The sequence below is a fragment of the Simochromis diagramma genome, unplaced genomic scaffold (genome assembly GCF_900408965.1).
Source record: "Simochromis diagramma unplaced genomic scaffold, fSimDia1.1 OVJJ01000284.1, whole genome shotgun sequence".
In the NCBI taxonomy this organism is placed as follows: domain Eukaryota; kingdom Metazoa; phylum Chordata; class Actinopteri; order Cichliformes; family Cichlidae; genus Simochromis; species Simochromis diagramma.
The window spans coordinates 3,571,335-3,586,822 of NW_024386871.1; the positions used below are offsets into that span (position 1 = coordinate 3,571,335).

Sequence of the window (15,488 nt, forward strand, 5' to 3'; positions counted from 1 at the left end):
ACACATTTTGAATCACCTCTTCTCTGTTTTTAACTTAACCTCCTAGGACCTGGCGTCCACATATGTGGACATCACATTTGGGGTCATTTAGACCAAAATACTCAATTTTGCTCTACAAGGAACTGTCCACTTACGAGGACATTATGCTGCTACTGTTCTATCAAAATTTTAAATGAATATCCTCATATGTGGCTCTCATTTTTCTCAGAAACAAAAATTAGGCCAAAAAAAAAAATCTGGTAATTCTTTGTTTTTACATTCATCAGGTCCCAATGTGCCCAAATATCAAAGAGAAATTAAAAATGCATGCTGTGGAGGAGTTCGGGTCTTAGGAGGTTAAACGGAAAAGTTCACAACAAAATCAAATCTACATATTTTTCATCTAATCTGTAGGGCTGTTGATATAAGCTTTTTCTCTTGCCCTTTTCAATGTGCATAAATAAGCTATTAATATAGTTACCAAGGCAGACATAAAGTAGATAAACAGAGACAGCCAGCAGATAGAAATGAAGATGGATTCAGATACAGGGTGAATATTAAATACTTGAGGCAAGCAACTTTATGCTGGATCAGTTTGCACATTTGTCTTTGTGATATCATTTATTGTTTTTTTGGTGACAAAATGAAAAGTGAGGTTGGACAAACTGTACTGGAATCTCCAAGAAGCCATATGTGAGATGCCTGAATTATATTTGGTCTTGGTACACTGTGCCATATCACTTTTGTAGACCGTTCATTTGTGTTGAGGAGTCCACATTGTGCTGCATGTCTTTGTCGCTTTTTTCTGGGGGGGGGGTTTCCACACAGCGTAGCTAAGTACACAGTTTTTATGCAAATGATTTACCAACAGAAAGCATTCGATATGTGGACATAAATCATGGAGTCTTAAGCTGGCATTCAGTGTACTTAATTTCGTAATTTTTCAGCTGTGACCATATCAGACTCTCAAAACGTGATCAGAACTTCCACAGATGTACTTTTTAGTAAGAAACAAGGAGTCATTTGCGTAATTAAGATTTATTTTAAAAACTTGCATGGATGTAATATGTATAAAGGAAAGAATTTTTACTTTTTCATCCTGTTTAACCTTCAGGTTTAAAATGATAAAACCGAATGTTCAGTCCATCTCTCACGAGTTCATGTCTTTCTTTGTGATGACACATTAGGCTTTCTCCGTGCGTTACCTGCATCAAGAAGTCGGTTTGTGACTGAGGCTCCATTTAAAGAATCCATTTAAAGCTAAAGGGTGGCTGAGCATTTGAAACAGCTGCCGAGAATACGGGAAGTGCCTCCCTGCGGGTTTAAGATTTATGGACGCTTCTGAAACGTTTAAGTCAAATCAGATTAGCTGTTATTGTTTTGTGTTTTGTTTTTGTCTGTACTAAAAGCAAAGTTTAATAAATTAGGGTTTCTGAGTCCCTTCCCAACATGTGTATGCTGCAGTGCTGCTAAAAGTAAAATTGTCCGGGAGACCCTCTAACCGTGGTGCGATTGTAAGACTCCAGGTGTGGTCAATTATTATTATTACATTTTACATTTTAGCTAGTTTAATTCTCCAACACTCATAGTTAAAGTGCAAGGTTAGGGTTAAATGCTGAATAAATTGGTATAAAGATAACACGGAGAAGGCATTTTGTCATGTTGTTCTTGCTTATACCCATTTCATCAATATCAAGAAAACTCCAATTTGTTAAAGAAATTGAAGAAAATTGGATGTTGACTAATTGACAAACAACCAGCACATTTTCTCAATGATGTTTCCCAAAAAAAAAAGAAAAAAGTTGAATCATTTCTCGTAACAAGAGGAATAAAATTCATCCCCATACCCTCTTCAACTGACTGCTGATTACATGCATAGAGAGCCTCAAACGCTTTACAAAATCACATCTCTTTGCAAAAGTGGATGCACTCCAATGATTTTGATCAGATTTAGCCCCACTGAGGCTGTTCTGGTCACATTAGAAATAAATTTGTATGCCCCACTTTCTTGCCATGGGTCCTCCATTCTATTCTGCCTTGAAAAATTGGTTTGAATGCCACCTGATGGGTGACTGAATGCACTTTATGGCGCTTCTTTCGGCGAGCAGAATAAAATTTCTCATTTTAGCTTTAAATGTGTTCATCACATTGAGATCTTATTTGTATGTGCACTGCCCTGGCATTGCTTGGCTCTGCATGTCCAGGGGCCGTGGATAAAAATTGCATTGCACTGTAATTCCTCAGGGATTAATGCAATATTTCTGTTCAAGTAAAGCTGAGGTCTGCCTTCCAGTAGAAGTACAGAGAAGAATTGTGACAACTGTATAACTGTTCAAAAATGACCAAACCAAACTATAAAGGTAGTAGATACAAATTGGATGATTTGATCAACCAAACATATGGCCTGTGTATGAACTATGCCATGCCATCACTTTCACCACACCAAGACATAAAATGAAAATAGATTTTTTTTCTTTGTTTTACTATAAAGGAAGTTTAAAAGGGGAATTAAGAAACAGGAAGATAATATTGCATAAACATATTTCAAATGTTCAGCCAATAGCCATCCACTTATTACAATAACTTACCAGACATTTATTAGGTACATTTTACCAGTACTTGGTTAGACCCCTTTTGTCTTAAGAAATGTGTTCATTCTAGTGGCTTATAATCAACAATGTGATGAAAACATTCTTCAGAGATCTTGGTTCAGTAAAGTGTCCCTGAATTTAATCATAAGCCTGTTCTCATCAATAACTCCTTTCTTCTGTTTATACTCGCAAGGTGTTTTTTGTCCTGTAAAGAAACCCATTAGGTCAATAAAGCATTGGATTTAGTCTCAACACTGACGTCACCACGACGATAGCATCGCACAGTTGCTGCAGATTTGTCTGCTGCACATCTGCGATGCAAATTTCCTGTTCCACTTCATCCCTTGGATTGTATATTGAATTCAGATCTGGTGACTGTGCTGGCCATTTGAGTACGGACATGACACATTAAATACATTTGAATATCAAACCATCTTTTCAGACTGTCATGTCTGTTGTTACACTCATTCATGGCCTGAACTGAAAAGGCAGATCTTCTTAGAGGAACTCTCCACGAGCGTTTGACTTTTAATGCTCTGGTCACCTCTTTGCGAGCAGAGCATTCTACGGATCTTTTCAGCGGTTAAGATGCAATATTGTGAGAGTTTTGAAACAGATTATATTAAGCTGCTGTATTTCTTTATCACTCGTTTTATCTTTCTCTCACATACCCTCTCGCATGTCTTTCTTCAGTTTATACTCCTAAGGTGTTTTCTGGGTCGTAAACAAACCGACGAAGTCAATAAAGTGTCCCTGGATTTAGTCATTAGCCTGTTCTCAGCATTTCATATAACTACTCTTATACATGCAGTTTTAAAAGCTGCAGATAAGCCACATAGAAATGCACACACAAGACAATGAGGGATACCAACTGTGTCGTTGTAGCCAGACAGCTCATTTAGTGCAGCCTTCAGTCCTGTTCGGGTGAGATTAATTTTAGAGGCTGACTAATGTAGTAATTGTCACAGCATGTTAGTGATTTTTCAGTCCCATCCAAATCTCATGTTAGTAATTTGTGTGTGTGTGTATGTGTGTTCTTTAGTAGGAAAATAATATCCTTATTATCTATAAATACTGTTATCTCCCCTGCAAAGGCAGGGAAACAGAGTGCATTCTGATTTAACACCACTGGGTTTTGTTTTTGTTAATTGTTTTTCTATTTCCTGGTGGAAAATGTATTCTTTTATAGGTTTTATTACCGTGGAAGCACTTAGTGAAGCTTTTAGTTATGTCCTCCTTGACCATTATCGTGTGCCAAGGTAAGGGCCCCTGCATACACTTCAACATCAATTAGACTTGCAAAATAAAGAAGCCGTTAAAAAATAAAAACCACCTTAAAAACTTTGCAGACAGTGTGAAACCTTCTCACCACCTCTGTAACTGTAAGCTTATCACGCAAAGATCAAACAACATCTGATTTCCCCCCACTTTGTTTAATTGCCAAAATTGGTGGGACTCAACCTCTCATGATTGGCCAAGTTTTTATAATTGAAGAAGCAAGAATGCTGTGGAATTTCTTTTCTTTTTGTTTTGTTTTGTTCACCACAATTTCTGGCACTTTTCAATGGGAACACCTCAAGGGAACACTGTGAATGGTTACCTGAAAAGATTAACAGCATTTGGTACGATCCTTTTGTTTAAAGATTTATCACATTTCAATAGTTTTAGTTTTTTTTTCCTTTTACTATTATTTTCCTTTTATATTTTCTTTAATTTTGTTTCAGCAGCCTAGTCTTCTCCCTCCTTATGCCCTCACGTACATCCACTGACACATACATCACCCATCTACATACAACACCTCGCGTACATCATAATATCCTTAACTTTATTCACTGTGCAACAGCACAAATTGTGCTTAGTCTGGCACTTCTACCATTGTTAGTTCAGTTTTGTGTTATAGCCAATCAGAAAAACAGACTGGCTAAGATAACATGCCAGTTTTTTCTTTTCTGCACTACTGCAAGAATATTATCTGGATGTCGAAACAAAACATTACATAGTAAACTTTATATTAACATTAAATTATTTCCCTTTTTAAAGATATGGTTTTGAAAATTCCTTTATATTACCCTGAACCAGAAATTATTGCCAGAAAACCATAAACCATGAAGCCAAAACAATCAGATATTATACATACTTTAAAAAAAACTTTATAGACGACACTGATACAGGACACTCATTCATTTATTTTTAAAATGTCTGTCAGCCAAAAATCAATCCATCCATCCATCCAGCTTCCCCTTGATTAAGTCACAGTTGTCTGAAAGGGTCAACCAAAGCTACTGAATGAATAAGTGTCAACATGTACAATACAAAACTTTGTACTCTACAGTGATCAGGCAGATTACAACCTCCTCATGGTTTACACGTAAAGGGTGAGAAAGTTGAATCTTTACAGTTTCACAATCCTTTTTCTCACACAGACTCAGACTTACAGAAATATTTTTTTTCTAGCCCTCGATCCCCGGGGGTGTTCTGTACTGATTCACCGTACAGGTTCCATATTTACTTCTCTGAATTTTGAAGTGACTTGAAGAAAATTGTCAGGCTCGATGGGTCTTTTTTGCATCACAGAGGTCATTTAAAGGACGACGATGTAGCTATATGGTTCCCTGTGGTCTCCCTCTGACTCTGCGTGTCCTTTAGCTAGATGGCTCCCTGTGGTTTCAGACCATCATGCTCAGCCTCGGGGCCTCTCTGTCCTCTCCTCTATCAATGTCCCCCTTTTCTCACATTTCCCCCTCATTTTCCTCCTGTTATCTTGCCCCTCGTTTCCTCTTCTGCTTTTATGTCCTTGAAGAGGTAATGACAATCTGCCTGTCATTTTGCACTCTCTATCTTATTGCTCGTTTCCTCCCACTTCCTTATCCCCTTTCTCTTGTTCCCTCTCTCTTCACATTGCGTCGCTCTTTGTCCACATTTTAACTAACTGCCTGTTGCAGACTTAACTTGAATATTTTTAGCGAAGACTGTTGTGCCTTATATCTTATTTCTGACTTCCCCATGAGCCATCCTCTCAAAGCTCTCTGTTGACTGCAGGCAGGGTCTGAAGATGACTAGGCATTTGAAAACACTGAGAGTGAAAAGGAGGCGCCACGCTTACATTTTTGCTTTAAAAAAAAAAAAGATTCCACGTCAACTAATTTTACGTGACAAAAATTGTTTTTATTTATTTATTTTTTTACTTTTGCACTGGATAAATGAGACTAACACTGTTAAATGAGGACAGCAGCACAATTATAACATAAATATCAACCAGATTTTAATGTAAGACATGTTCGCAACCACTTAGAATTTCTTTTTCTTTTGCCCTTAAGCATTTTGTAAATTGTTTTTAAAGGTGCCATAAGAATAAAGTTGTTTTCATTAGTTTAATTATTTTCTATGTCTTCTGGAGCTTCTCTTCATCTTCCCTGCAAAAAAAAAAAACATCCCCTGACAACACAAGGTCAAATAAAAACTGCTGTGTGCTCTGGGGCGCTGCCACAGGACACAACGAGTTTATCGCTGTGATGTAGAGAGAAGAGGAGATCACAGTCGTGCAGAACGCACCGCATGACAACTTTATTACACAAACACAGGGCTCAGCAAGAATCGCAACACTCAACAGACTCATAAGTACACATGAAAGACCTGCAGATACACACAGAAACTCTCAGAGAATCACATACAAAGACAAACACACAGAAGCATTCCTGTAATGTACTTTTGGCTGCATGCATTGCTTTGGTGGCTTTATGGTCCCTTAGATAAAACTGTAATGTTAAACATGGTTTGTTGTTTCTTGTGTTCAGGATCCCAGCAGAGAGGAAGCCTTGCTGCAACAACTGAGAGAGAAAGATGAGCTGATTATGAAACTCCAGAGCGAACTGGTAAGATCTTAGTTCTAAAAGTAATTCAAAACATTATGTAGACTTTTGATGATAATGATGCCCGAGTTCCTTCTTTTGCAATGTGGCATGTTTGTTTTTTTTTCCTTTCTTTTTTGCACAAGAAAAAAGTAAAATTAAATGACAGTAAGTGACAGCTTCTGATGAATCCCTTAGTAAATATAAATGAATCCAGTGAGGTGAAATATTTATTTTTCCCTTCCAAAAAATACTCTAATGTCTTTGTAGGTGATAAGAGAAGCAACTCAAAGTTTGAGACATGGAAGGTTTGCTCATATATTGTGTTTTATCTCTATCACAGTGTCTTTTTCTTCATCTTTGTCTTTTGGAACTTTGATATGAATAATTAAAACAGCTTGAGTGTGTTTGAATTATTTGTTTTAAGGATATAAATTAAAGACAAATTTTCTTTGAAGCACATTTTAAGGGTTCAGACTTTTAAAAGAAATGTTAACTAAAAAAACAAACAAACCAAAACACATGGATTTCAAAGGACTAGAAAGTGTAACTTTTGTTAAAATCGCTTTGTCAGTTTATCATCTTCTTAAGATCTTCTAGAAAAGATTGACCATAAAAGAGAGAGTACATTATGTGAGAATGGTTTTATAGTTGGCTTGAAGTCACAGCATCAACAGCAGAAAGCCTGTCTTCGTTAATGTAAACTGCTCGTTCACGCCAGCTTAATGTAATGACAAAAAATTATTGGGACTCCCGCCAAACGAGAGGTATAAGATGCGAAGCAACGACTTTTCCATTTTAAATGTGCTCACCATTTATTTGAAATATAGAGATGTAAATGAAAAATGTATCGTCTTGACAGTGTTTTCCTTTTTTTTTTTTTTTTTTCCTTCTCGTCCTCTGGAGCGTGATTGTTGGATCATCTGCAGAAATGCCATTAAAATGTCTGCAATTTGTCACCTATTCTGTCGATGTAATGCAATGCAGACATTGTGCCAGGCTTTAGTAGAATAATGTGCCAATGTTGTAGCGGTATTGTAAGAGATGCCAGTCTAACCCAGACTTGAGTCTCATGTGGCATCTGTTTGTTTGATCATTCTCTGGAACATGCGTCTATTCCCCCCCCCCCCAACTCTTTCTCTCTTTGACTCCCGTCCTTTCGCGTTCTGCCGTTCTGTCAGCAGCACCTATCCCCCTCTCTTCTCTTTCTCACTGTGCTGTTTTCAGTGCTGTGCGCATCTAATGTCGAATTAATGTCAAAATTGAGCAATTTTCAGGCAGCCTGGCTGGCAGGCAGGCAGACAGGCAGTAGGCTACATGTAACGTCAATGTTCCTCTCTGAAATTCGTGTTGATGGGCAGTGTAACAGACTTAGCACTCACACATTAAAACACCTTTTTAAGCCTTTTCACATTGCAGCTTCTAAATAAAACACATTTATTCACAGGTCTCTCTTCTGTGCATTAGTGTTTCACACTCCCTCTCCCATACATTATTTCTGGACCAACCCTATTATTGAATGCATTTGCACTGGGATCTACATCCTCCTTCATATCCCCCCCTCAGTCATGATAATGGGACAACTGACCTCAATAAATTAGAGTTTAACTGTTTGGTCAAATATTTGCTGCTTACAAAAAAATGTATATTACCAAAATGAGTCTGTTCCCCTACAGCTAAGATGTGTTATGATTAAATATTTAACACACTCATGCTCAGTATTTGAGTGGAAATGAAGGAAAAAGTAGATAAATAAAAAAACCTTTTGGTAAATCTTGTACTCTAGATTGTTTGTAGGTTTAATTGTTCGCGATGTAGCAAAAGGGGGTCTGTTTTTTCACTCTGCGTGTTAGTTGTTCCACATGTTGATTATTGCCGATGTATCATGGCGCTGATATCCTCTTCTGTTTTGGCCATATGTAGTGCTGTGATTTATGGTTAAACATCTCCACTGTTGTTCCAGATATCTTCTGAGTCCTTCAGATGCAACTTTGCAGAACAATCCTTCCACACAAGTCATACGTCCAGTCTTTCTCAAATTGTGCTGACTGGTTTAAAAGTAGGCTGGAGCAGGAAATGGAGTAGAAGAAGACTTCAGCTTAAACGGAAGTAGTGTGAAAAACATCAAATATTAAAATAAACAGCATGGCAAAGTCAGTGGCTGCAGTGGACTTTTCAGCTCTTTGTGTAAAGCAAGAGTAGTCCACAAACCAGTTGTTTGTGATGTTGATCACTGGTAACAGTAAACAGCTACTATATGTAGACAACGGTCTCCAAAGCTGTGTATAGGCACAAACAGACACAAACACAATACCATAAATCCACCTTAAGATGTAACTCTTGGGTGTTTATTTTATTTTTTAGCACAGCAGGTCTGACCTTGGGGTGGATGCACCGAGATGACCACTTGGGAAGATTGACAGCTGACTTGAATGTTTTCCACTTGTGAATAATCTTTCTAACTGTAGTATGATGGACTTTAAACTGTTTGGAAATGACCTTATAACTCTTCCTAGATTGATGGGCAGTAACAATTGTCTCCTCCAAGATCACTGCTGATGTTTTTCCTTCTTGGCATCATGTTAAAGCACCTGAATGCTGCAGACCAGAAAACAGGCAAAACTGGTGCTTTTATAGAGGTGATGATCAGTTAATGAGGTGCCTTTGATTAGCAGCACCTGGGTGCTACTTACCCTCATAATTCCTTTTGAAGGAGTACATAGTTTTTCACATGCTTAATTTTCTGAATAAATAATCACACAGTGTAATATTCAACGTGCTTTTATTCATCTGAGGTTGTACTTACCTAATTTTAAGACCCGGCAAAGAAATTACCCTATGCTAACTTCACGATCTGCTACTGAAACACTCTCGCTGTGACTTAAAACTGTGCAAAAGTTTGAGGTCTCAACTTGGGTAAAGTTTTACTTGAGTTTTACTTATCATACTAACGGAAATATAGAATATCACCTGACCTATTCATAAAACAGTCCAAGTCTTTATCTAATTTAATCACATTCCTCTTGTATTTACTTTACACCTGAATCTATAATTATGGTTCTTTTCTGCTTGTTTTTTCACTCTTTGTCTCTCTCTCTCTTTCCTTTGCTTCTACATGGGGACATTTTCCTGCTGGGATTATCAAAATTCTTCTCTTTCATTCTCATTTTATTCTCCTAGATCACACATGGTTCTATCACTCAGAGTTTAGGGTATGCAGTTGCTTTTGCATGCTCGGACACACACAGATGCTGATCACCGCTGACAGTGTGTATTCATCTGCTTGGCACTTCTCACTGACAGAGATGTTTTGGCTCCCGCAACCAGCTGGATACGATTTCCAAACATATACAGCTTGTGTGATGTCACGAGAACAAGTCTGCGTGTTTGTTTGCATAATAATAATCTAACTCTAGGCCTCATCCGCACTGCATCCACAGCCTAGCCCTGTTTTATCTGCCCCATACGCCCTTGGGCATTGGCATTGCTTCACATTTATGAAGTTGTGCAGTTTGTGTGCGTGAACATTACAGAGGATCTGTACCTGTCTTTGTGTAAGAGAGTCTAAAAGGGAAACCTTTCCTGCTGCAGCTAAGTTAAAGTGCAGCATTTGAAGGAAAGGGCAGCTCATAGCCAAAGCTCTCCTCGCTCTGCCTCCGTCTGTAAATCTGCCAGTGAAAACCTATTAATTATCTCCTAGAAGGACCTGCTAGCTGGCTGGCCATCACTAGCTGTCACTTTTTATGAGTTTTCTTCTCTCTCTGCTGGTGCATTTTGTTGAAGGACCGTGTTCCAACTGCAGCATTTAGCTGCAGAAAGCCTTCCTTTTCTTTTTATGCATTTGAAGGCATGATTAATGAAAACTGATTTTTAACTCAATCTGTCAGCTTACTTGTGCTCACTCTGAAGTAGACAGTATATATTTGAGTTAAGAACTATAACATAAATTCATTTTATTCTAGAGTACTTACCATAAACCCGTCCTTACGCCTAGTCCTAATTTGGTTGATGAATTTTAATCAAGGTTAATGAATTTCTCAATATTTCATAGCCACTGCACCTTTCAAACCGTTCTCTTCTGTAACCCATGAGCAGCGTAGGGCAGAGATGTCAGAATGATTAGTGACATCGTCATAAAGTGCTCCCGGTGGAAGTAGTGCTCAGCTCTTTTCATTCAGAGGACTCGCATCCTGCTTTTTTCAAAATAATCATACAGGGGTAACACCGGAGTTGCCGGCAGCCTCCTGGTCAAGGTAAAAGTTCTGCATTTAAAGAAAAAGAGCCAAAGCTTTTCTCTCTATCCTTTGATTGTAAATCTGCCAGAGGAAACCTATTAATTATCCAGTAGAAGGACCTTTTTAGTGAGCTGGACAGTGCTACCTGTCAATTTTTATGAATTCTTCTCTGAGGGTACACTTTGTGGAAGGTCCATGCTCCAATATTTGGCTGGAGAAAAGTTTTCCTGCAATTCAGCCCATTTTTACGACCTCTTTGATTTCCAGAAAATGCAGCCAAAGGAAAGAAATGGTTAAGGCTGTTCAGAGATGCAGTTTTTCTTTTTCTTTTGATAGCTAACTAAGCATGCAAGCCAGCTGTACCAAGTGTTGTGAGTGGAGGAAATGGCGTAAGTCTGCTGGGAGAGTACTTGTTCTCATTTATATATATTTGATGTTTCTCTCGCTTATTTTTTTTGTGAAATTTTGGACACGGCTGATGGGTGTGTGTTTGTTTTCTGTGCAGGAGAGTGCCAAAGCTGCCCTGAAGATGAAAGACTGCCAAATGACTGACCGCACAACACAGACTGAACACATGGGGCCAGAGGTGAGTCACTCACAGACAGTAGGCACACTTTAGCTTTGTGAGGCTCTGACACACAAACAGGGCTTTGTACACTATCTTTTAAGACACCTGAGTCACAAAATTAGGCTCAGTTTTTACCTTTCCAGTGCAAACTCGTTCCTTCCCTATTTTTCTATCCTCATATGTATATCATTGCATTTTATGCTGCGTCACAGCAGCCGTCTCTCTGCCCCTCCTTTTCTTTTCCATCTCTTAAGAACCATCTTTTCATGTTGAACTAAATCTATAATCCATCTTACTTTTTTCTGAAGATATTTTCCTGCACTGACAGTCATATTATAGTCCACTACCTGCTCCGCCCCTTTTTCCTCCAATTCCCACAGTGCTCAGAGTGCTGTGATGCATCCTACCTGCCTGCTGCCTAACGCCTTCAGCTGACATGGCCTCTTTGGCTTCACTAGGGGCTGACAGTATGGGAACATAGCAGACTTAATGGATGACTGTCTAAAAATGGCTGCCTGTGGAAACAGGAGCAGAGTTTTGGGGTCTGTTTCTTTGTCACTCTTTTCTTTCTTTTAAAACACTTTTTTCCCTCGTCTTCTTTGCTGCTCTCAAGGTTCCTTTATATCTTGAATCCTGCTGTGTATAAAGTTGGCAAGAAACACTGTTAAAGAGAGAAAGCTTTGCATTTGTGTGAGTGAGTAGGTGCACAGTATTCCCACCAACGCACTGACTTCCCAACACACACTGGCACAGGATAGTGTTTGAGAGCAAATCAAATACATTATTTGGACATTGTAACAGAAACAACAGTTTTGCATGAGCAGCAGTGTCCCTTCATCACCACATATTCAGCAACAGAAAAAAAAATATCATGCAGAGCTATCAGTTTTAAAGCAGTTGATTTTTATTAAGTTTTATTGTCACTTACTACACATGGCAGTCATAGAGATGAGAGCCGGAAGCAGAGACCTCAGAGAGTGGAATGTTAATTGAAAAATCTACTTTGTTAAATCAAGGCTAAAAATAATAAATAACACACAGTGGAGTGCAGACTCTTGAGTCACTTGCTGTAGCTATAAAGTCAACAAACACAGTTAAATCAACAGATATGGTTTTGCATCACTACCTAATATCAACCTAAGAAGCTTTGCATCAAAAGCCTGTCATGTTTACCCTGTACTCTCGAAGCCTCTGTAGAATATTACTATATTAAAGTAGTCAGATTTATGAAATTTATTTCAACTTTGTAACATCTTGGCATCGGCGGCTCAAGATCCTGTTTGTGCTTGGACGATATATTTTTTGCCCGGTCCAGTGGTCGCAGTGTCAGATTTTGTGATTATAGAATCATAAAATCTTGAATCTGTTGATAGAGATACTGCTCCTCACTCAGTCCTGCTTTCCCTCTTTCTTGACACTTATAATGTGATCAGGAAGAAGGCACTAGCTGGTGATTTGGGATAAGACTTTAAACAGATATTGGCAACCAAGGCTTTATGTGTTTACCACACAGCTAAACGTGCTAGTTACAATAGCTGGTGAACCTTATACTAGAACTTCAAAGTATTTTTTTTATGTCTTTGGTATACAACTTCACTTTTCTATGACATAAAATGGTTCATTGTCTTGCTTGATCCCCATTTTCCTGCCTAACCCAAATCAACACCCCGCACAGTTCAGACCGGGCTACCTGGTCAGATTATTGTGTCGATACAGTGTAGTCCAAAACCCCCACAAAGCATTCATAATTTGTGCATCTGTGCTTTAACAATGTCATTACTAAAATTAGAGATTGAACACACATGCCTACTTTTTATGCCAGCTGAGTAATCAGGTAATTGCATACGCCTTTAATCAAAATAACAGGTGAGAACCTTGATATTTACTTTACCCGACTGGAAATCGAGCTGTTTTGGGCTATGAACATGTAGTGCTAGTAGATGTTTCTGTTGTCGGGAGAATGGAAAGTAAATGTGAAACAGACAAGACAAATATGCCTTTTTTCACACAGGGTTTTGAAAGGTCTGTCACACACATTAGCTATCGAAAATAGCACAGATCTACAGTAGCTGCAGTGCACTTCTGACCAGGTCCACACAGGCAGGCTTAAGAGAAGAAAAATTCTGTGAATCTTGACACCAAAATTGCAGTGTAGTGCAGGATTGCTAGTGACACTCCCCCTACTTTGTTTCTCTGTGATGCACAGTGAGTCACCAAAACAGGTGCAGGCAAGGCAGGGACCTTGCTGTGCCTCAGAAAAATGCTACTTTACTGCTACATATGTATGATGATACAATCCTGAAGCCTATAATTTTACCATACCTGCAATCATTCTCCCTATCAGTTGTTTGTCGTATACATCTGTTGGTTACTTCACTTCAATTTTTTTTTTTTACACACACTGACACTGTTTGTTGGCTTCATTTGCAATTACTGGCTAATGGACTTCTCAAAACGTAGTCTGAAGTAGCTATGTGCAGTTTTTTGGTGCTCAAGGCTAAAGTAAATAAAGGTGTGGCGCTCTGTTTGCAGTTGTATTGGTGTGCAAATTTGTATGCATGCCCATGTGTCTGCCTATGCAAGTGTGTATGTGTGTATGGTTGTTTTGCGAAGTAGCCATTAGTCCTGGCCTTGGACAGCGGTGTCAATAAAATGCTGTTGAAAGTGTCAGAGTAACTTCAGTAAAATAGGTTGCGTTATGCCTCATACAGTATAATTCACTCATTAATGCTGCTGTTTGTGTGTTTTATGTGTTGTCAGTATCAGTATGGCCATGCCATTAACGGGACATGACTTTAGTTGAATTATTACTCATTGTTTGTCCTGACGAAGGGACTGCATATTGAGCAGTTACTGTTGTTTGATACCCTAAGTTCTAATATTTTTTTCCTCCCTGACTTTCTGATTGCTTTTAATTCTTTTCATTAAAACTAATTTCAGACAATCACTTTGATTTGCCTCACCAGGACCACCAGGTAGTGAAAAATATGTTCGGCTTTTGTTCCTGCGATGTAGTGCATATAAAGAGAGATTCAAGCTCTAAAGATTCACTCAGTTATATCCACTCTCTGAGGTGAAGTGGTTTGATTAATTGGTGGGTAATCATTTTAATTCAAGAAGTGCCACTAATTGTCTCATCTGCTCCGCAGGTGGAAAACAGTGATGTTAGCATGCTGTATTGGTCTGTTTAACAGCAGTAGGACAAAGGTCTTATGGGCGTTGAACGTGCTCATTGAAGTATCGAAGGTACTTTGGAGGTATGCAGTTTTCCAAAAAACTCTTTTACCACGCTGTAAAGGAAGGAATATAGGCGTGGATCATATAACGATCTCTTCATCTTAATAGAGTCCATCCAGCTTTAAGAAGTCTGGCCAGTACTCCAGAGTATGGCTTTGGTGTCTATTATAAGAATATTACCTGGCTATACAGCCTTCCATATGTTCAAGCCCCTCGAGAAGATGGTCCCTTAATTAGAGGAGCAGCTGGTTGCCCGCTAGCAAGCTAGGCTAGCAATGCAGGTGACTTAACTCAGCAGTAGATTTCAGCATGTGTGGCCTGATTTTATGCCATGCTCCACCCCACCCCCCACCCCACCATGTGTGCATAAAAGCGAGGGGAAGAGTAACAGAGTGCATTGCTACAGCATGGAGCAAGCCTATATAGGTTAGCTACCCCAGTGCATCAAGGACAGTCTGCTAGCAACAGAAAGTGTGTCTACAAGTGGGGCAGCTATTTCTACTGCCTCTACCACTTTCGCGGGGTCGACCATCTCACTCTCTCCGTTTCTCTCTCTCTACCTCACGCTCCCTATTTTCTGGAACGTCCTCTTGCTTTTCCTCACTTGGTTTTCGTCCTTTCTTTCTTCCATCCTGCTTTTGATCGCTGACCCCCCGAAAGCGCAGAAGTTAGCTTTCAGAAGCTCTCCTCTCCGAGCTCAGAAAACTCATGTGGGATTGTCCTGCCCTGGTTTCCCTGCCTCTGACACTCTGTCCCAGGGACAGCTCCTGGCCCCGTACTCAACAGATCTACAACTTCAGGCTGACATTTCACATTATACCACTTGTATTCTACTTTTCTGACCTTCTACTAAGGTCAGAAAGAGAAGAGCTACTTGAATTTCACGTGCGTATGCCTCACTTCTCACTGACAAGTACAGGGTGTCCTTTCAGGTGATTGACTGCATAAATTTTGAGTCCAATTAGATTAAAGATACTCATCTTGTTAATTTCCTACCATTGTAGCTGGACAAATGAGCAAAGTTAAGCAA

At 39.1% G+C, this 15,488-nt stretch overlaps 1 protein-coding gene across 7 annotated transcripts in view; it reads left to right on the plus strand.

Annotated features, from left to right (window-relative positions):
• The window catches only part of ccser1 (coiled-coil serine-rich protein 1), a 122,602-nt gene that overhangs the window by 57,579 nt on the left and 49,535 nt on the right, over window positions 1-15,488 (plus strand). For all 7 annotated transcript variants that reach the window (XM_040031705.1, XM_040031706.1, XM_040031707.1 and 4 more), the window contains exons 9-10: window positions 6,365-6,442; window positions 11,159-11,239. In XM_040031705.1, the coding sequence (XP_039887639.1) occupies window positions 6,365-6,442; window positions 11,159-11,239 (159 nt within the window). The remainder of the gene's footprint in view (window positions 1-6,364; window positions 6,443-11,158; window positions 11,240-15,488) is intronic.